The 23,051-nt window shown below is 42.9% G+C and overlaps 2 protein-coding genes across 7 annotated transcripts in view; both read right to left on the bottom strand.

Annotated features, from left to right (window-relative positions):
• Positions 1-19,088, bottom strand: part of LOC139366114 (fibroblast growth factor receptor like 1a) — a 63,619-nt gene extending 44,531 nt beyond the window's left edge. Inside the window, exons 1-3 of one of the 3 annotated variants that reach the window (XM_071103221.1) lie at positions 18,995-19,044; positions 18,521-18,564; positions 16,317-16,413 (exon numbers count right to left, since the gene is read on the bottom strand). In XM_071103221.1, coding sequence (XP_070959322.1) covers positions 16,317-16,380 — 64 coding nt within the window. In that variant the 5' untranslated portion in view covers positions 16,381-16,413; positions 18,521-18,564; positions 18,995-19,044. Of the gene's footprint in view, positions 1-16,316; positions 16,414-18,520; positions 18,716-18,994 lie in introns of those variants that run through there. The other 2 variants (XM_071103220.1, XM_071103219.1) reach the window with 2 other exon arrangements.
• Positions 19,089-19,197: 109 nt separating this feature from the next.
• LOC139366115 (E3 ubiquitin-protein ligase RNF4-like) lies at positions 19,198-22,742 on the bottom strand. Of its 4 annotated transcripts, none has more exons than XM_071103223.1 (8): positions 22,718-22,742; positions 21,806-21,940; positions 21,539-21,686; positions 21,382-21,461; positions 21,214-21,226; positions 20,962-21,085; positions 20,700-20,751; positions 19,198-20,574 (listed from the first exon to the last, which is right to left on the bottom strand). In XM_071103223.1, the coding sequence occupies exons 2-8, from the start codon at positions 21,815-21,817 to the stop codon at positions 20,425-20,427; spliced, it is 579 nt and encodes a 192-aa protein (XP_070959324.1). In that variant the 5' UTR covers positions 21,818-21,940; positions 22,718-22,742; the 3' UTR covers positions 19,198-20,424. The 4 variants fall into 4 exon arrangements, with proteins under 4 accessions (XP_070959324.1, XP_070959323.1, XP_070959326.1 ...); XM_071103222.1 differs by having other exon boundaries at positions 22,714-22,742; XM_071103225.1 differs by lacking the exon at positions 22,718-22,742 and adding an exon at positions 22,025-22,669.
• Between the last annotated feature and the right edge of the window lie 309 nt (positions 22,743-23,051).

Consider the following 23,051-nt stretch of genomic DNA (forward strand, 5'->3'; position numbering starts at 1 on the left):
CCTGCTAAGCAGCACTGCTTCTTGACACACTGCTCGCTTAACACGGAAGCCAGATGCACAAATGTGTCAGAGGAAACACCGTCCAGCTGGCGAACGAGGTCAGCTTGCAGGCGCCCGGCCCACCACAAGGAGTCGCTAGAGCGGAATGGGACAAGGAAATCCAGGGCCTCCCCTAACCGCTGGGTAAATTGTGCGCCGCCTCATGGGTCTCCCGGTCACGGCCGGCTGTGACACAGCCTGGGATCGAACCTGGGGCTGTAGTAGTGAAGCCTCACTGCGATGCAGTGCCTTAGACCGCTGGGCCACTCGGGAGGCCCTGGAATATATTTGTTTTACCTCTCTCTGTTGGAATGACACAGAAATGACCAAAAAAACAATTTAATGAGATTGTCTGTGAGTTTAGGATCTGCGTGGATGTGTTTATGTGTGTGTGTGTGTGTGTGTGTGTGTGTGTGTGTGTGTGTGTATGAGAGAGAGATAGAGAGTGAGTGAGTAAGTGAGAGAAAGTTGTAAGAGGGGGAGCAGAGGGAATTGTGTGGAGAGGAAATTGCAGGCTGGACCTTTTAAAACACAATCTGTTTTGTCCATTTCAACCTAAATGCATTACCCTATGCTTCTGCTGCTGCTGGCTCCACTTGGGGATCTAAAGTACCTTAAAGAGGCAGCAGCCTCCTGTTTTCCTCTGTCTCTCAATAGATCTCTCTTTAAGCTGCATACTACCATTTCTCTTTATTCCCTTTCATGGCATACTGGCTTAAGGTATGCAGGGAGGGGGCACGCATGTCTGGAATGTCTACTAATGACAGGAAAGACAACAAAAAGTATAATTCCTTTCGGCTATGTCCGCTGACCAACGTCAACATTGTCAATGAGGTCTGACTGTCCTTGTATCCTTGTAAGTCTGAGCTCTGATCATAGTCTGGAAAAGGAAGAAGAATTACCCAGCAGATACACTGTCTATTGGCCAGTGAGTCAAAAAGGACCCTTTGGTCTGAGTCCAATGCACAATATTGTTGCTGGCATGCGTCAGGGCTTGGAGAAGGGGAGCTGGGATCTGTGGAATGCTTTTGATTATTAAGCAGGACTTAGAGCTAATGTGTTCTCTGAGCCAGTCTTCACTTTGAGGAGGTCAGGGTGAGCCTGGTGATAACCGATAGGCCTACCACACCATCCTAGACCATAGATTAACCCTACCACTTCACCCTAGACTGTAGGTTAAACCCTACCACATCATCCTAGACCAGGGGTTACCAACGAGGGGTTCTAGGAACCCTGGGGGTACTTGACCTATCCATGGGAGTACTTGAGAAGACTCATGAGTCCATAGCGTTACTGGTAAGACGCACATGAGGGGGTACATCAGAGGTACTCCGGGTAAAGCAAAATTCAGTTGGTGGTACAGTAGCCGAAAAAGGTTGGGAACCACTGTCCTAGACCATAGGTTATCCCTACCACACCCTCCTAGACCATAGTTACCCCTACCATAGGTTACAATATGTTATCACTAATAAAACACAACACTGGAATGAATTGCATGATTGAAATATAATGTTGAAAACAGCAATACATTTGTGAGATTAACACACTTTTCAAAGATCAGTGAGCGGTAGGGGAAATTTTAAATTTTACAATAGCCAATTTGACAACCTGGATTTTGTTGGATGACTATAGACATGGGATTCAAAATAGCACTGGTTCCCTAGGCAATGACACTCCGCTCCCTCTCAAGCAGGGTTCCCCAACTGGCCCCCTGGTGATTTTATTTGGCCCCCCAATTGTTCAGAGCAAAAAACAATGTTTCAAAATTGGACATAAAACATTGCAAAAATACCAGCAAATCAGCTCCAAGTAATATTTATTTTGGAAATCTGTTCCAAAGTATATAAGCAGTGTAAAAAAACATTAGGAACACCTGCTCTTTCCATGACCTAGACTGACCAGTTGAATCTACAGTTGAAGTCGGAAGTTTACATACACCTTAGCCAAATACATTTAAACTCAGTTTTGAACAATTCTTGACATTTAATCCTAGAAAAAATTCCCTGTCTTAGGTCAGTTAGGATCACCACTTTATTTTAAGAATGTGAAATGTCAGAATAATAGTAAAGAGAATGATGTATTTCAGGTTTTATGTCTATCATCACATTCCCAGTGGGTCAGAAGTTTACATACACTCAAGTAGTATTTGATAGCATTGCCTTTAAATTGTTTAACTTAGGTCAAACTAACTAACTTAGGCAGCAAAGCACCCCCACAACATGATGCTGCCACCCCCATGCTTCACGGTTGGGATTGTGTTCTTCGGTTTGCAAGCCGCCCCCTTTTTCCTCCAAACATAACGATGGTCATTATGGCCAAACAGTTCTATTTTTGTTTCATCAGACCAGAGGACATTTCTCCAAAAAGTACGATCTTTGTCCCCATGTGCAGTTGCAAACTGTAGTCCGGCTTTTTTTATGGCGGTTTTGGAGCGGTGGCTTCTTCTTGCTGAGCGGCCTTTCAGGGTATGTCGATATAGGACTCGTTTTACTGTGGATACAGATACTTTTGTACCTGTTTCCTCCAGCATCTTCACAAGGTCATTTGCTGTTGTTCTGGGATTGATTTGCACTTTTCGCACCAAAGTACGTTCATCTCTTGGAGACAGAACGCATCTCCTTCCTGAGCGGTATGATGGCTGCGTGGTCCCATGGCATTTACCAGTTTGAGTGTGCCAAGAACTAAAACGCTGCTGGGTTTTTCATGCTCAACAGTTTCCTATGTGTATAACAAATGATCCACCACCCAAAGGACATCCAGCCAACTTGACAACTGTGGCAAGCATTCGAGTCAACATGGGCCATCATCCATGTGGAACGCTTTCTACACCTTGTAGTCCATGCCCCGATGAATCGAGGCTGTTTTGAGGGCAAAAGGAGGTGCAACTCAATGATAATGTTTTAGTCAAATGTTCTCTGTTTGGGCTTCTTGCAGTCAACTTGCAGTCTACAATTATTTGTAATTATGTTTTGTAATTACTCCTTAGCCCTTAAGGCCCAGTCCTTGATCTACAAAAGCTAAAGAACATGTACACATCCAGGTACTTTTTGCAGGTTTATAAAAAAATACAATTCCGCACACTGCTGTTCATGACCCCAGGTGATTGTATTGATACAACATTTCAACCCTTAGGTATTAATAAGGCATCAATATCCCAGGTGGGTGTAAAGGCCCTATATAGGGGAAGTGCTCACTGACATCACTTCCTTGAGCTCCAAGATCATTGTGACTGTCTGCTGAAGTGGTCCAAGTGAGCAGAGAAAAGATGACACAGGGGCGAAAGGAAAAGATGATGATTGGGTCTCTAACCTTTACCTTCCCCTAGGGGGGGGGAGGAATGAGGGACTGGTGGGATTTCTCATGTTGCCACCATGGGCTTTGCAGAGCCAACAGCAACATACTGTATCTCAGACATACCAGAACATCGCGCCCAGCCAGCGAGCACTCTTTTTAGTCTCGCTCTCCCTCCCATCAGAGCAGGCTCCATCCCAAATAGCACCTTATTTAGTGTACTACTTTTGGCCAGGGCCCATGGCTCTGGTCAAATGCAAAGATAAAGGCTAGGGAACGATGGTGGGACAATACATTTCAGCACATTTAGTTTCCCAACAGAAAGGCCCATCACAATTGTCACCTGGTTGGAAAACCAAGACACACATTCTCTCTTTTTTCCACCCATAGCTTTCTAAACACCCCCTGAGAGCCTCAGTCTCTCGCTCTTCTTACTCCTTCCTTCCCCATAGCCTAGGGTTACCCGGCAGAGTGATGACTACACATTTAGAGAGACCGCACTGCCTCTCCTTTAGACAGGTAATTTCAACCGCTGTCAATAGGTCAATTGCTCCCAATTGGTAAAGCATAACAGTTAACACTAGCCCGGGGCTGGGAGGTGGATACGTTTACACTAAGCACTGGGAAGTTAAATCACAGCCACACTTTCCTCATAATATCACCATTACTGAAGTGACTTATCTGAAAATAATTTTTCAGAGGTCCTCCTGAATTATAGATTAATAATAATCAGTTGCAATCAACCCACATGGTGTAGTTACTACAGTGCCTCTCTGACCTCTTGACATTTGTTACATGGCAGAAATAAGAGAGAGAGGAGAGGAAGAGAGGATGGGTGAGAGAGAGGGAGAGAGAGGAATAGAGGTAGAGGGAGAGGGAGAGAAAAAGACATATGAATCCAGCCTGCGTCTCCTTCCCCCTTTAGCAGCCCTGCGGCTCTAGGCTGGTGGAGGGACTCCGTGTTAGCACAGGGTTCTGGGAAAGCCGAGTGGTGTTGGGCACTGAGCGGATCATGTTGCCACACTTACCAGTCAGCAAATTCCATCCTTAAAGTTCCACTCGCTGTTTTGAGAAAAGGGGCGAGGTCTGAGGTCCATGTTTCAGGCAGACAAAATTAAACATCAGTGCTCCTGTGAAGCTCCACTCCACCATTTTCTTTCTGTCATGATGTGCGCCGTTTGACTGATGCATTATTGATTTGTCTGAGTAAGAATGTTCCGACTGCCTGGTTGTGAAAACAAGACGCCATGTGTCCATGGGATTCATTGGACAAAAAGCCTGGCCATGTCAAAAGAACCACAAGGAGGCCTTTCTCAAAACCAATTCCATTGTCCTAGCTCTGAGTAATGGCAGTGAGTTAACTGAGAACTAGAAGAAATTCAGCCCCCACAATTACCACTTGTTTTGTCCAAAATCTATTAATCTCTATTCATCTTCAAACACACCTGTCTTTTTTAGAGTTAACAAAACAGATTGCAAAATAAAGAAATGTTGCAATCAGACCTGGAACATGCACTGAAAAATCAGTGAAAAAAAGATTAACAGTTTCAGAAGCATTTTAAAAGAGCAATCAAAAAGCCAATATCCTGAGGTAGAGTTTAATGGAAAGCATTCTTCCAAAAGGTTATTAAGTATTTTACTGGAACCCAGTCGAAGAAAACTTGGGCCTGAATGACAATTATCCAGACGTATTCGAAGGGAAAGGAGTGATTAAAAAAACTAGGTAAAATGTGCAGATAATTCCAAGGCCTGTGACCTGGGTATAGGCGGGAGAGGAGCTGGAAAGCTGTGGCAGGAAGAGTGTGTTAAAGGCCACAACTAAGATTACACTGCCACTATAGGGGCTTTATACAGTATTTCACAGGGGGTAGCTAAAAATGACCCTCCATGAGTATCGGCCCATCCCCCTCTCAATTTTACTGAGCTGGGAAGCAACTGAACAAACTAATTCCACCCCAACCAACCTTGACCATCGGACTCTACCTATTAATTAATAGGGCAACAGGACTTCACAGGACCAGGGCCACAAAGAGTAACTGTGCTGTGAGTAGGCTACAAATAACCCAAGTATTCTGTCTCCCTAGCCTAGGCCTAGCATGCAAAAGCATATGGAAGAGCAGTAGTAGTGTGCCTATATTCTGAGCAGAGCTCCCCACACACCAACACAGTCCCCCCCTCCCCCCATATGATGATCGATGTAAAACAGGAAGCTATAAATGATCAGTGGCTGTACTGCTTTCAACAAAATGACATGGCTCCACATATATAGTATTATTTCTGGTATTTCAGGTGTTTGTGCAGATTAAGTTTACATACAGTGTATTCGGAAAGAATACAACTATTCAGACCCCTTGACTTTTTCCACATTTTGTTATGTCACAGCCTTTTTCTAAAATTGATTAAATAGTTTTTTTCCTCATCAATCTACACACAATACCCCATAAAGACAAAGCAAAAACAGAATCAGAAATTTTAGCAAATGTATAAAAAAATTAAATAATGAAATATCACATTTACATAAGTATTCAGATCCTTTACTCAGTACTTATTTGAAGCACCTTTGGCAGCGATTACAGCCTCGAGTCTAATTCGGTAGGACGCTACAAGCTTGGCACATCTTTATTTGGGGAGTTTCTCCTATTCCTCTCTGCAGATCCTCTCAAGCTCTGTCAGGTTGGAGGGGAGCATCACTGCACAGCTATTTTCAAGTCTCTCCAGTTCCAGTCCGGACTCTGGCTGGGCCACTCAAGGACATTCAGAGACAAGTCCTGAAGCCATTCCGTGTTGTCTTGGCTGTGTGCTTAGGGTTGTTGTCCTGTTGGAAGGTGAACCTTCGACCCAGTCTGAGGTCCTGAGCGCTCTAGAGCAGGTTTTCAAGATTCTCTGTACTTTGCTCCGTTCATTTTCCCTCAATCCTGACTAGTCTCCCAGTCCCTGCCGCTGAAAAACATCCCAACGGCATGACTCTGCCAGTACCATGCTTCATAGTAGTGATGGTGCCAGCATTCCTCCATTCCACCAAGAGTTCAATCTTGGTTTCATCAGACCAGAGAATCTTGTTTCTCATGTTCTTAGTTCTTAACCGAAAGGTTGCTGGATCGAATCCCCGAGCTGACAAGGTAAAGATCTGTAGTTCTGCCTTTGGACAAGGCAGTTAACCCACTGCTCCCCGGTAGGCTGTCATTGTAATTAAGAATTTGTTCTTAACTGACTTGACTAGCTAAATAAAAGGTTAAAGAAAATATATATATACATAAACGTCCCTTTTTCAGGACCCTGTCTTTCAAAGATAATTCATAAAAATCCATATAACTTTAAACACTTTACAATGAAGATCTGTAAACACTGTTTCCCATGCTTGTTCAATGAACCATAACAATTAATGAACATGTGGAACGGTCATTAAGATACTAACAGCTTACAGATGGTAGGCAATTAAGATCACAGTTATGACAACTTACGACACTAAAGAGGCCTTTCTACTGACTCTGAAAAACACCAAAAGAAAGATGCCCAGGGTCCCTGCTCATCTGCATGAACGTGCCTTGGGCATGCTGCAAGGAGGCATGAGGACTGCACAAACCCCCGTCGCTGGACTAGACAGGAACCGGCAAAAAGTGCTCTTCACTGACGAGTCGCGGTTTTGTCTCACCAGGGATGATGGTAGGATTCATGTTTATCGTCGAAGGAATGAGCGTTACACCGAGGCCTGTACTCTGGAGCTGGATCGATTTGGAGGTGGAGGGTCCGTCATGGTCTGGGGAGGTGTGTCACAGCATCATTGGACTGAGCTTGTTGTCATTGCAGGCAATCTCAACGCTGTGCGTTACAGGGAAGACATCCTCCTCCCTCATGTGGTACCCTTCCTGCAGGCTCATCCTGACATGACCCTCTAGCATGACAATGCCACCAGCCATACTGCTTGTTCTGTTTCCTGCAAGACAGGAATGTCAGTGTTCTGCCATGGCCAGCGAAGAGCCCGGATCTCAATCCCATTGATTACATCTGGGACCTGTTTGATCGGAGGGTGAGGGCTAGGGCGATTCCCCCAAGAAATGTTGGGGAACTTGCAGGTGCCTTGGTAGAAGAGTGGGGTAACATCTCACAGCAAGAACTGGCAAATCTGGTGCAGTCCATGAGGAGGAGATGCACTGCAGCATTTAATGCAGCTGGTGGCCACACCAGATACTGACAGTTACTTTTGAACCCACCTTTGTTCAGGGACACATTATTCAATTTCTGTTAGTCATGTCTGTGGAACTTGTTCAGTTTATGTCTCAGTTGTTGAAACTTATTATGGTCATACAAATATTTACTCACTCCAAGTGGGATGTCATGTGTCTTTTACTGAGGAGTGGCTTCCGTCTGGCCACTACCATAAAGGCTTGATTGGTGGAGTGCTGCAGAGATAGTTGTCGTTCTGGAAGGTTCTCCGATCTCCACAGAGGAACTCTAGAGCTCTGTCATATTGACCATCGGGTTCTTGGTCACCTTCCTGACCAAAGCCCTTCTCCCCCGATTGCTCAGTTTGGCTGTGCTGCCAGCTCTAGGAAGAGTCTTTCCAAACTTCTTCCATTTAAGAATGATGGAGGCCACTGTGTTCTTGGGGACCTTCAATGCTGCAGAAATGTTTTGGTACCCTTCCCCAGATCTGTGCCTCGACACAATCCTGTCTTGGAGCTCTACAGACAATTTGTTCGACCTCATGTCTTGGTTTTTGCTCGGACATACACTGTCAAACTGTGGGACTTTACATAGACAGATGTGCGCCTTTCCAAATCCTGTCCAATCAATTAAATTTACCACAGGTGGACTCCAATCAAATTGTAGAAACATCTCAAGGATGATCAATGGAAACAGGATGCACCTGAGCTCAATTTCTATCTCATAGCAAAGGCTCTGAATACTTATGTAAATAAGGTATCTGTTTTTTTATTTTTAATACATTTGCAAAAATGACTAAAACCCTGTTTTCACTTTGTTTTTATGAGATATTGTGTGTAGACTGATGAGGAACAAATATAATATAATACATTTTAGAATAAGGCAGTAACGTAACAAAATGTGGAAAAAGGGAACAGAGTGTGAATACTTTCTGAATGCACTGTACATGCTACTGAATCACTGCAACAGTGAAAAAAACAAAGATACCTGCCATAATGAAAGTGTTATTGAGTGTCTGAACGTGGGTGGTGGGGGGCGGGGGGGTGTCGTATGACATGATGTTAACGTATAACAGCAGCTGCCTCCAGAGGCCTGATAGTGGCTTGGGTTGAGAGCCCGCTGGATCCCACTTCCCCTGGGGCTTATCTGAGAGGCACATGGCTCTCCCGGCTCTGCCCCCACTCCTGATAGACCAGTAGACTACACCAGCACCTGCCATGGACCTCTCCAGCAATCAAAGGCCAATATTGATTTAGGCATAGACTATTAGACTAGAGCAGCCATACTTTTCCCACCATAAAAACAGAGCAAACAACAGAGTTATTCATAAATTCATAAATCTTACCAGGTATCTTCATCCAAATAGATTTGAGCGATATGGATTTTACATTAGAGGTAGAATATTGCAAATGGTTGTGTTTTCATATGTATGCCATTAATGTTCAGTTGTCTATTGTTTTATCTATGGATGTTTTTGTATTGTCAAAAAAGTAAATTAAATATTTTTTTAAAAGCAAAACACACCAAAAAATGACTTCAATTAAAATGCACAGGTCGTAATTGGTACATTGGAGATGTGCTTCCTCTTCTCTCTCTCCCACGTGTCCTCCTCCTCCACTGGTTGGAGGAGTCAAGCATTCCTTCCCCCTGCAACTCCACCCTCTGATCTCCCCACCTCACACCCATATGTACCCCTGCCTCCCTCCCACATTCCACACCGAGTCTCAGCCATGACTAACTCAATTTGTTCTGCGCAGGTCTCTGTTCGAAAAGGTATCATCCAAAACCACAGTCAATTGAGTGCAGGGTCAACCTGGCCCTGACACACTGAGGCTAACTGTTCCTCAGGGAAACACAAAAATTATGTGTGTCTACAGACGGAGAAAAGCACTGAGGCGCATCTCCCTTTCTCATATCGCGCTCACTGACATCTTAATGAGGTGTACATACAAACAATGAAGTGCAGCAGTCAGCTCAAATCTACATAGAAAGAATTGACAACATGTCATTTAAAAGAAAATGTGTTAAGACAGAGAAGTGATGTACACAATATAATCTCATTAACATTTTGAATGGTCAAGCTCCAGATATGAGATGACGGCAGTACTTGGCGCACACTGCACCAACGATGCTGTCCTTGGAGTGTATAACTGTGTGTTGCGGGCCAGTGTGGATTGGCACCGCTATACATGAATGCTGGAGCCCACAAGGTGTCAATTAGCAGCCCCAGACACTCACAGTGCAGATGGCAAAATATGAGGATTTTATTTTGTTGATAGAGGACTTCAACTGAATACTACAATGCTAAAAAGAGAGAAAATTTGAGAAAGGAAGATGGAGGAAATGGGGAGGACATCAAATGTGCAGAGTTTGAATACCCTGTGGAGGATTTGCTTACGTCTTTCATTTCATGCTCAAGAGAAACACACGTTTCTCAGGCCCATTCAAATCCTATTGAGGAAGACTGGGGGAGGCAATAGATTGTGCTGTTCTAAACTTAAAGACAAACCAACTGTGAGAACAACACTGTGAGACGGTGACACCTCCAGTAGACAAAGGATTCCAAAACTGGAGGGGGAAAGACAGCCACACCTTTTCATAGTGAGCCATGGTCATATCACATGGTCATTTAATCAGGCCTGATCCACCATAGGGCTGGGGGTGAGATTTAAGAGGCAGCAACAGATGAAGAATCCCACAGGTGTAGGCCTAGACACTCCAGACAGACACCCAGACGCCGTAAAGTTCCTCCACTAAATGCTGTGCCTGGACCAGTCAGGTGGTTCCGAATTCCTGTCTGGAGCCAATGGGTTTGGCTGGGTCTGTGTCCCAACTACCTGATTGAAAAGGCCACAACACTGCAGCTAGTAGCAAAGGTTCCTTGGTTGCTAAAGCCTTCAAATTCCAAACTTTTAAACCACCCCCACAACTCTCACAATCCTTACACATTCCGACTGCAGTGTGGATTCCACCCCAACAGCTGGCGTAATGAACAAGCCGTGTGTGTGTGTGTGCTATGCCTCCATTTCTCTGCCTGAGGGCAACTGCAATCCGTGTGGCTACGGGCAAAAACACCGCAGAACTATTGTCAGTCCACTCTTCTAGTGCTGCCCAACAGCTTACCATCACAAAGCCAAACAGAACTCCACAAAATAATAATGAAAGACAATCTCTGACGAGAGTGACGTACATCCTGATTTAAGGACTTCACCGGAGAAAACAACCTGGGCTTATGGGGGGGCTCTGTGAAGTCATTCAGACATACATAAGACATGGCCTCAGTCATTTAGTGTCTTTATCACCTCTGTTATGTTTTTATTTTTTAGGATACACAGCTAACCTTTCACCTTAGCACCAAAATAAATGCCTGTGAAGGCTGATGGTTCAGGATGTTCAGGAAGAGAGCACAGGGGGCACTGGGTCGGTCCCACACTTCAAACAAACCAGCGGCAGGCAGCGAAGAGTGAGAGCAACTGACTCAATCTATGGGTGTGTCACAAATAGAACCCTATTCTAGGGAATGGACACATGCATCAATGGACACTTTTTCAAATCTCTCATCAGGGAACGCCAGCCGTTCCATGTAAATTAACTATTCCAGAGCAAGCACACCTGATTCAAATAATTATCAAGCCCTTGATAAAGTGAATTAGGTTAGCTAGTTTAGGGCTACAACAAAATTGTGAAACATCTGGGGGTCCAAGAGCAGAGGTTTGAAAACCACTGGTGTAGAGGACACACAATATGTCTGCCATCCATCAATCACATTAATGCTCTGTTTGTTTAGGTCCCAGAATGGCATCTCTCTCTCTCAGCTGGGGGAGCCCTCTCCTCTCTGTCTCTCTGACATGGGACACACACACACAGCTGCTCAGGGACACAGGCCCCAACACAAACTGACACGCAAAATACAAAAGAAAACAAGGAGAGCTGTCTCCAGTCCAGGGACTGCTTTTCAACATCTCATTTGTAATGTGACCAAGAGAACAGCTGGGAAGGAAGGAAGTACATGCTTACATCTATACATACATATCTGAAAAATAGGGGGATGAATGAACGCAGAGAGAAAAAAAGCAGAACCTGCAGTACTGATGTGTTATTGTAAGCCCCTCTGGTAAGAGGTCAGGTATGCGCACTCCCTGATCCGATCTGGGGCCTTTCCCTGGTCCTCTCCGTTGCCCTCTGACCCCTCCAGCACTAACCAAACAAAGGCTCCAGGCCCCCCAACAATAAGCCATTATGTCACCAGCACAACACAATACATTGTTCGGTCCGTGAAAGTATGTGTGTCTGTCTATGCTGTGGCTATTTCAGGCTGGAAAGACACACAGTCAGTCAGTGAGTCAGTCAGTCAGTCAGTCAGTCAGTCAGTCAGTCAGTCAGTGAGAATGAGTGGCACAAGTGAGTGAGTGAGAATGAGTGGCACAAGTGAGTGAGTGAGTGAGTGAGTGAGTGAGTGAGTGAGTGAGTGAGTGAGTGAGAATGAGTGGCACAAGTGAGTGAGTGAGTGAGTGAGTGAGTGAGTGAGTGAGTGAGTGGCACAATTCCAATATATTCACAAATGAACAGCCACAATAAAAATGTAGATGTAACACTGCATTAGTTTCAGTGGTTGATGTTTTTGCAACATTGATTGGCCCAGAGGTTGGCTAGCCAAGTGGAACTCATGTCAGACAAGACTGGAGGATTACATGGACTTGTTGGTAGGCCAGTTGGACTTGTTGGCTGGAGAACTCTCCCTCTTTTCCTCTATTCAACTGTACTGCAAAGGCTATGTGTGTGTGCACTAAAGCTGGGATGATACATCGAAAATTATTGACACCGGCCAAACCGACCACTTATTGTGGACATTTTGCTGATATTGTTCTTTACGATATATAACCTATAGGGCCCTACTAGAGAAATGTGAAGTTTTAAATAAAATAAATTCGCTAATATGGGTGATTGTTAATGGGACAATTGAAAGCTACAATTGAAAGCTAACATTCAAATTAGTAGTAGTAGTTTTAAGGGTAATATATAACATTTTAAAAAGTGGTACACATTGTTATAAACTTATCGTTCAATTTAGCATTATCGTGATAAATTGTAATATGAATTTTTGTCCATCTCGCTCTTATTTTTATCGTACTCTCGGCACAGTTAATATTTGTGGCCTCAGTCCTGTGAAGTCATGTTGCCTTAGCAATTACCAGGTGGAGGCTGATGGTAAAGGTTGGATGGGGTGAAATGATGAGATCAGTTACTTCAGACTTTGTTCAGTTGCTTTCAGGCTCAGTAAAATGCCTCCCCTCTCTCTGCTGTCCTGCTCATTAAAATGCCTCTTATTTCTCTTGCTCTGTGCTTGTGTGTTGGGAGCTCTCCTCAGAATATAGGCACACTACTCCACATTCCATGCGCCTCTGCATGCTCACACACACACACAACACCTATCCCATCAACCTACCCCGTGAGGTGTCTTGATGGACACATTAAAACCAAACACCAGGGGTGCTAAGCTAACTTTATCCGAGCTCCCATTTAATGGGACAAATCAGTTATTTTTGAAGCCAGCCTGTATTTACTAATAACCACATCATCAACATGCTGTTCCCAGTCTTAAATCAATGTACGACCTCCTGTCTAATACAGCTTCATTACTAAGGAATATGATTAGCAGCCCAATGCTAATGAGAAGGGGTGAGAGAAAGATGGTGGCTGTGTAAACACCATTTGGCAATCTAATAACCACTTGATGGCCTGTAGTCTGACAGCAGCCTTTCTCTATGGATCCATCCTCCTCATTGAGATGAATTTGGAGCCGATCTCTCATTCCTTACTCACACTCAGCTATGTTTGTCACGTCTGGAAAACGGTTTGTGTGTGAGATTTGCCTGATGGTTTTGTGCCTTACATTTTGTTTGCACCATTACATGTAAATTACTATAGGAATTTATTATAACATTGCAATATTTACATTTTATGACATGTCTCAATATACACACTTTATGATCATTGTTAATAGCATTGCCTTTTACCTAGACATATGCATTGATCCCTATTCAAACTTTAACTACTGTTTGTTTAAACCCACACCCCAGGCTCTGTCGATATTCTCTAGTTTACTACAGAGCTATGAAGGGTTGTGAAGTGACAAAAGGCTACCCAATGGGTCAGCTATGTTTCTCCAACACTCTAAATTAACTTCACACATTTCCTCTGGCTTAGACCTAGCCATAAACTGCTGCAGTGTGATGAGGAGAGGGAGAGATTTTCTGTGTATTTTTGAACCTTTAACTAGGCAAGTTAGTTAAGAACAAATTCTTATTTACAATGACGGCCTACCCCGGCCAAACCCAGATGATGCTGGGCCAATTTTGCGCCGCTCTATGGGACTCCCAATCACAGCCGGATGTGACACAGCATGGAATCGAACCAGGGACTGTAGTGACGCCTCTTGCACTGGGATGCAGTGCCTTTAGACTGCTGTGCCACTCGGGAGCCCAAGGATGGAGAGATTGAGGGAGAGAAAGAGCAGATTCTAGAAATGTGCTGCTACTCCTCATCTCAGTTTCTATTGACTTTTAAAAGGCTCAGACGAATACAAGAAAGTTAGATAAGCAGACAGTACTTCTTCTCATTGTATGTGTTTTGTGCATCAGCCCATTTTGTTGTCTGCTCTTGAAGACGTGTCCAGATGTTCAATCATGAATCCTGGAAGGCTGCCTCTCACTGACACACCAGCATGTAGCTGCAGGGTGGTCCTAGTTTGTACAGTGCACAGCAGGCCCCTACAAACCCACCAGTTCCACCTCCAAAAGCCCCCACACGTCCATACGGCTGCCTGTCGCCTTTGTTTAAATGCAATGCTGTAGTATTTAGTCTACCATTGCTGCACCAAGATCCTGTGCTTATAGCTGGGTCCCACCACATCTTGCCTCCAGTGTGGATGGAGTTTTAAATGTACTTAGTTTAATCATGTGCGTCATAAGGAGTCAAAAGAGTGATACCTAAATGAATGCAGTTGTATTTCATTTGTGATCATAATTTTAAGAAATTGCGTTATGGCAACCATCCCATGACTTCGTTGTTTTCCCCATTTAGTCGGGTTCCCGAGTGGAGCAGCGGTCTAAGGCACTGCATCTCAGTGCTAGAGGCGACCACTACAGACCCTGGTTCGATTAATGGCTGTATCACAACCGGCCGTGATTGGGAGTCGCATAAGGCAGTGCACAATTGGCCCAGCGTGGTCCGGGTTAGGGTTTGGCCGGGGTAGGCAGTCATTGTAAATAAGAATTTGTTCTTAACTGACTTGCCTAGTTAAATATAAAGGTTAAATAAAAATAAATAAATAAAAGTTAGCACAGACATTAATGCCCACATTTATGCATGAACACTCTCTCTCAGGCATGCACCAAACAGAGTAAAATCCTCACCTTTCAGCTGCTCAGACTCAGACCCAGAATCATTGCATAAGCGTATACGGTTCACATGTCTCTCTGGCAGCCGAGCCCAAACTGTGCTTCCGCTTGCAGCGGAAAATATTTGTCATCTGACGTGATGTTCTGCATTCCCCGTGCAACAAGGACACACCAGGAACAGCAAACTTGGTCAGTAGGGGAGCGCTCAAATGAGGTTGGGGGATCATTTTTTGCCAAGTTCCATATCATAGCAAATCAACCTGGACTCTTCCTCTAGAAAAAAAATCCTTAAAAAAAAAGTCTTAATTGTCCTGTAGTTTTGAATGTCCATTCCTTTTCTTCTCCTAAAGTTCACATATGAAGGCATTAAACTCAGGTCACAAAATATTGATTTTTATGCAGGAAATGTTTTCCATGAGGAGAAGTGTGTTGATGTGGACTTAACCTTTTCTGCTGTATGTTGAGTAGCCGTTGTTGACCCACCACATTTCGTCAAAATCACAGTGTTTGGAAAAATAGAGCGCAAAGAATCTGACATTCAATTGGAAAATAATCTCTGATTCTGTCTCAGTACCTCTGAGGTATTTTGTTTTCAACACAACCCTTCAACACAAGTCTTATCAAACGTGTCATATCAGACTTTATAAAAAAGGTAAAAAGTTCCTTGCTCAAATATCCGCATGCCATCATGATAGAGAAACGTTTAGTCTCTCTCCCCCTCTATGTACACAATAAGGCGCTAGCTAGGCTAAGCTAGTGAGTAAAACCCCTCTGATACCATCACCAGGAAGACAAGTTGTCTCTTCTACTTTTTAAGCCCACAGCACTTCTTGCCGTGTTGCTCCGGTCATGGTCGGAAACGCGGTGGCATTGCACAGCAAACAAACATAATTGCCTAATCTAATCACATTGCTCTTTATGGGTCTCTGTTTACTTTTGCCTAAGCGTCTCCATGACGGCTCGACTGTGTGATTGTGAATGCTGCATTGTTAAGGCTAGGGCTCCCACCGATCCAATCTGCCTGGGCGTCGTGTGTTTGGGTCCCCCCCATGCCCCTTTGCTTTCCCCAGACAGGCAGGCCAGAGCAGACGACCAGCGGCATGTTGAGTCTAGGTTTGACAGCTCAGATTGTGCAGCAGGAGGGTCAGGACTACACTCTATCAGCATGCCTCACTTGACACTTGCACACCAGGTATCCCAAAGGTTACTGTCCCAAAGTCTGTGTGATCTAGGCAAGGTCCGTTAGAAAACGGAAGATAGGCCCTTGGCCTGAATGGACAATACCACCAACTTGGAGTTACACAACCACAATTGTGTACAGCTTGTAGTAGATATGATTCATTGCGGTGAGGCACTTTTTGAAGATGGTTGCCTACAGATCCACTAAAACACATTGTTCATTACTACTACGTTACTACTCACCCCGTGCACAGTCCGACAACAGGATCATCTCACAAATGAGCAGGCAAATGCATAAAAGTCCCATTCTTTCAGGATGGAAGGCTTCAACACTTGAAATCTTAGAGAAAGAAAAAAAGTAAATTCACAGTGAGGAGAGGTGCAAGAACACATTGTTATTATCCATATCACATCTTAAGCTACTGTATATTATGCTTTACAACCAAATGATATTTCTCACAGAAGTTTCTTTTGGAAGTGGCATCGTCAAGGCATTGAGGAAATATAACAGAATTACAGTCGAAACTAATAACAATAAAATAAGTTGTTAATCATTTAACAGACTGAAAAACACAAGACGTCTGTCCGCAGCACTATAAAATGTGTTTCCGGAAAAGCAACATAGGCTTTTTATTCATGAACTTCAATCAAATGAGGAGCTCTTATTTTTGTCCATATGTCCCTATGTTTCTGGTTAGAGGAGTTATTCTTTCTGCCAGTTTACACAACAAACAAGTAACTTGAAATCCAAAATGAAAATCCTTTAGAGTTTTCCATTTAATCTTTGATCAAATACATCTACATAACAAGCGTTTAATTGACTGTTAAATCATCAGCTATTGGGGAACTACACACATCCTCCTCTCATTGTCTTAGAATGGGTTACATACTACATTATCAAAAGTATGTGGAGATCTTCTCGTCAAACATCTCATTCCAAAATCATGGTCCCCCCTTTGCTGCTATAACAGCATCCACTCTTCTGGGGAGGCTTTCCACTAGATGTTGGAATGTTGCTGAGGGGACTTGCTTCCATTCAGCCACATGAGCATTAGTGAGGTCAGGCACTGATGTTGGGTGATTAGGCCTGCCTTGCAGTCGGCGTTCCAATTCATCCCAAAGGTTTCCAATGGGGTTGAGGTCAGGGCTCTGTGCAGGCCAGTCAAGTTCTTCCACACCGATCTCAACAAACCATTTCTGTAGGGACCTTGCTCTGTGCACAGAGGCATGGTCATGCAGAAAAAGGAAAGGGCCTCCCCAAACTGTTGGAAGCACAAAATCGTCTAGAATGTAATTGTGGGCTGAAGCGTTAATATTTCCCTTCACTGCAACTAAGGAGCCTGAATCAGGAAAAACAGCCCAAAAACATGATTTATTCTCCACCAAATTTTACAGTTGGCACTATGCATTTGGGCAGGTAGCGTTCTCCAAACCCAGATTTGTCCGTCGAACTGCCAGATGGTAAAGCGTGATTCATCACTCCAGAGAACGTGTTTCCACTGTAGGCGAGCTTTACACCCCTCCAGCCGACACATGGCATTGCGCATGGTGATCTTAGGCTTGTGTGCGGCTGCTCGGCCATGGAAACTAATTTCATGAAGCTCCCAACGAACAGTTCCTGTGCTGACGTTGCTTCCAGAAGCATTTTGGAACTCGGTAGTGAGTGTACGTGTACGCGCTACGCACTTCAGCCCTCAGAGGTTCCATTTTGTTGACTTGTGTGGCCTACCACTTCACGGCTGAGCTGTTGTTGCCCCTAGACGATTCCACTTCACAATAACAGCACAACACAGTTGACTGGGGCAGCTCTAGCAGGGCCGAAATTTGACTTGTTGGAAAGGTGGCATCCTATGACAGTGCCACGTTGAAAGTCAATCAGCTCTTTAGTAAGGCCATTCTACTGCCAAAGTTTGTCTATGGAGATCGCATGGATGTGTCCTCGTGTTTTATACACGTGTCAGCAACACGTGTGGCTGAAATAGCCAAATCCACTAATATATACTTTTGTATATATAGTGTAGATGCTGTTGTATAGGCTACAGCTAATCCACCTGCGTATTAAACATGTTAGAAAGCAAAGACCTAAACCCCATCCACTCTCATAGTCTACATAGATCCATGAATGGTGAATCAGTGGAATTAAAACATTCTACACTCAAGATGTGGACTACAAATAATAGTTTTGTAAGGTAATATAGCAGAACTATAATAATGATTAACACAATATTGATTTATGCAATACAGTTGTGTATTATTCTATTAGTAATACATAAGTAATAATCTGGAGTATAAATTGAAAGTTAAAAAGTATTCGAATTGGCTACGTATGCATTTTTTATTACAGGTCTACAACAAACCTGCATCCTTCTAAAATCAGCGGCTTATAAATAATCACACTGTGATCAGGGCCAATAACACTTTCATATTAATACAAGTTAGGGACTTACCTGAAAAGTCCAGCAGCAATGATTTGTCTTGAATCGGTTTCCCACTAATGACAAGTTTATCATGATTACATTGTCTTTACAATAAAGGTGATTTAATCCAAATAATTAACATATCAATGTCCACTTAAAGTTTAACACTAAAAGTTGAACTGCACGCACTCTTCGCTCAAAGTATCCGTGGCTCAGTTACTAGATACATTGTTACCTTCTATGAAAAATAACACTAGAAAACGTGAAAGTCAAACATGCAGCTAAAATATGCCTAGTTTTATTTAAATTGACGGTCATCACATTACGCTCGTGCGAGACCCAACACACTGGACCGAGCGTGCGTCAAAACTAAATAAAAGCCCTGTGCTCGCGTTACAGTTAACTCCTACCATTAACCATTTTGGAAGAGAAGCAGTTCTCTTTTTTAAATCCCAAATACCATTTACATCTAATGAATGTACTGCAATAATTGATCTAACATACCTTGCCATCAAGGAATCGACCGCATTAGTGGGAACTGCGGTCCGTCCGACCTCGGAATTTTTGCCCAATCACAGAGTAGCCCAAGTAGCTACTCAACACATTTCAAGAATTTAACTCTTTCGTTTAGGGCAGTTCTGCTATTAACATCATGGAATACGTCATAACAATTAAACCAAAATATAATAATAAAACACTAATTAAAATGTGCTGAATGCATTATGTAATTCCAAAGTAATAACACTGAATTGGTAAATTGAACTTCTATTTTCATTATGTAATATGACACTGATCATTTATTAAAATGGTATGGGTGTTATAAATACACACTGCGCCAACATTAGGAAATAAGGTCAACAACATAAGAGAAAATTGTCATTTGAAGAAAATTAGATATGAGAAAGGGACAGTTGTTCAAACTCAGATTAAAGCCAAATCCTGGACTAAAACACACTCCATGTAAAATCTCCATAGATAATTTAGTCCTGGACTAGGTTTATTCTGGGTCCAAGAAATAAACTCTGTGTTTGGTAATATGTTAATCAAGTAACACACCCCTTGTACTGAGAATGGAGAGGAAACTGCATTATCATTGATCATTATTATTATTGGACAACAGACCATGCATGCGCAAGAATATACTGCCCCTTAGTGGACATTTGAGCGGATGTGTGTCACAACGGAGTCAGCCAAGTTACATGTAGTACAGAATAAAAAAATAATTAAAAGTTTACAAATTCAATGTAAAAGTCAGTGAAAACATGTAATAAAAAAAAAAAAGCTTTTTAGCAAGTCAGCATGAGGGCTCAACAATGCAATGTCCTACGTTTGGGCTCGTCTCTTCTCACAGTCTCGGTCACAGACACGCTGGCTGTGAGAATAAACTATCTGGGTCAGGTAAGCAAAACATGTAACAAAGCTTTACAATCATAAATTTATTGAACCTTACAGATTAGGCGCACCTTAACTTGTCATTCAACCATATATACAAAACATACAACAACATTTACAATGGTGATGACCAGATTCAAGTAACACCCACCGTTCAGACATCCACCTACTCAGCAGCAATAAAAATCGACAGACATTTCTACTTTCGAGTTGAGTTCTCATTGCACTTGAGTGCCAGTCACGTGTGATTGCTACCAATACGACATCACATGTGGCTTCTTAAGAGCTAAAAACATTGTTTTTCGCTTAATCAGTGGAAGAAAATTACAAAAATCTAAGTGAATGTGCGCTGGCATAAGAGTGCGTCCCTATGCTCCTGCTTCTTTCATTGCAGAAGAAAGACAAAATCGGTCCGATGTGTATGTAAATGTATAAATTATTCTTAAATCCAGTAGGGGGCAGTGATATGAGAAGGTATAATTAAAGGTTTTGCAGGTTTGGTGAGGGTGAAACCAATGGGTGAGTCTTATGGGTGTTTGATGTCAAATATATACGGGGTGGCATTGCTTGTGGGTCAGTTTCTTTCTACAGGTTGGGCAAGTGTGGGATCTCAACAGTGAGTCGCGGAGGCAGTGACTGCAGAACAGGTGACCACATTTTGTGGAGACTACTAGCCTCCCACTTTCAATGATCTAGAGGAAGAAGAGAAAGAGCTCCATCTTAGTTGAAGGGACAACTTCACATTCTTGGTAGCTACACAGCAATTACAGCTTGACATAGTCACCTTCACACACATGTTGAATTATGCTTCGCTTACCTCAGCATAGGCGTCCATACACACTGGGCAGCTGACTGTCCCTGGAGTAGACCTATGGAGGACAAGAGACCATCAGGGTGTACCCTAACTCAAGGTCTTGATTTCAGTGGTCACGTGGTCAATATTATGAGTGGATAAATGGATGGATGAGGATGACATTGCATTTGTGTGCTTCAATTTTCTAATAAAATTGATTTAAAAAAAAGTTTGATATGCCATCTGAAGAGATCATCATAGTCAGAGGGGTTGTGGGGCTTAGTACCTGGCTCTACTGCTGGCCTGTAGAGAGGACAGGAGGTCGGCACTGAGGCCTCCATTAGTATCCTCCTCCTCATCACTGCTCAGTACATAACTCTCACTGTCAGCTTCACGTCTGCCATGAGGCCCTGAGATAGACACAAGCAGATAGACAAACTCATGCTTGACATAGTAATAAATGCTTGCTTTATTAGAGGACCAAAACATATTTGAATCTAAATATAATTGTTGCGATTGAGGAAAAGCAATGACTTACCTTCATCGACAACCTGGTTTCCCAATTTGCAATCACGCAGTGGTGGAAAAGAAACAAATATGTCAACATTTCAGTCTTTACAACAGTGATAAAAGCATAATCTTATAAATACATTAAAAACAGTTTTTTGTATACATCATTATTTGCATAAAGAAAGCTCAAACTCACCACCACAGAATCATTGTTGGTCAAGTCAACCACAGTCAACTCAGAACCTTCACATGTCAAGTCCACCACCTCCTCCTCACCTGCACAGCCAATAGATGGGTTAGAATTTCCATAATCAACCAAAATGACAGAAAAGCATAAAGCCATTGCTACCCACTCTCAGTCCTGCTGCTTTCCAGCACATCAATGGTCTCTGGGACTGCTGCTGATGCAGCAAGAGGTCGCACACTGGTTGTGGTGACTCTGCTACTCTTGGCCGTGCGTCTGGAACTTGAAGGGACTCCAGTCCTTCTTTTCCTCTGTGTCTGTGACAACAAAGCACTGCTTCTTAGAAACCAGACACCTTTGCTAAATGTCTGTGAAAATTAAACTGAAGGTGTTGGAGGGTTATCACGTGGCCCTGGGTGCACATGTGAGGACTTACTGTACTGCTCATGTTGCAATAGGGAAGGTGTGGGTGAAATCAAAAATGGTCAAATGTTACGTAGTAGTACACACTGAAAAATCTACATCTGTTCCAACTCTGATTGCGAAGTTCTTGGACCAATTTAACAATAATCTGGTGAGAGAAAAATAAACCAATTAAGTTACATAAAAAGCCTTCACACATCTGATAAACAACAAACCATTGGCCATAACTAACCTTTATGAACACAACACAGCAGCTGAAGAACACAAACCATAGTCTATCGTTAACAGTATTCTGAGATGCACTCCCTAACCACAGTCAAAGCATAATGTTGTTGACAACTTGTAACATATTAGCTTGTAAAATCGATCAAATCTGCAACCCCTCTCTTTCTGTGTTCATCTGCTTAACGTAACGGGGGGGAAATGTATTTAGCTAACGTTTAGCTGCTGACGTTTAGCTGCTGTAATCACAAAACTGCTTGTCAGCTACAATATCGTAAGTTAGCTAATATTAGCTGGGTCTGAGCTGGGAAGCTCACCAGGCGTTGGTTTATCACGACAAAATTGAAATTAACACGGTGTATTAAGCATGACATGTACCTAACCAAGTAGCTAATGTATCTGGCAATACAATTAATAAACGCAATGGCGAATCAAAACTAGCTAGAATTAGCATTTGAGCTAGTTAGCTAACAAAGCAAAGACAACTAGCTAGCTAGCAACCAACAAAGGTAGCTAATTTAGCTAGCAATGCTAACACGCTCTACGCAAGCTCTAGCTCCTGGTTTTACAAACGGGATCAGCTTTACTTTTACATAACATCAACACCACAATTTAACATTTGTATAAGGGACTGGTGATAGATGAATAAACTGATAAATAATCTAGTTTTAAAACTAAGGGTGGTTAAAAGCAGCCTACCTACTCAATCACTTCGTCTATGGTCCTTCTTGATGAGATTTAAAGGACGTTGGCATCCAATAAATGTTGCATTACTGCCACCTACTAGACTGGAGTATTATACTTATACTTATACTTTTCATTTTTTTTTTCTACAAAAAAAGAAAATACAACAAATACCCTACCATCTAACATTACACTCACAAAAAATAAATACCATACTCCACTATTAAAATGTATTTAGTCCTACTTCAGGCCAACAGCCTGGAAGGATGGGACACCACCACATTAACACTGTCACGCCCTGGTCTTAGTATTCTGTGTTATCTTTATTATTTTGGTTAGGCCAGGGTGTGACA

The sequence above is a fragment of the Oncorhynchus clarkii genome, chromosome 14 (assembly GCF_045791955.1).
Source record: "Oncorhynchus clarkii lewisi isolate Uvic-CL-2024 chromosome 14, UVic_Ocla_1.0, whole genome shotgun sequence".
In the NCBI taxonomy this organism is placed as follows: Eukaryota; Metazoa; Chordata; class Actinopteri; order Salmoniformes; family Salmonidae; genus Oncorhynchus; species Oncorhynchus clarkii.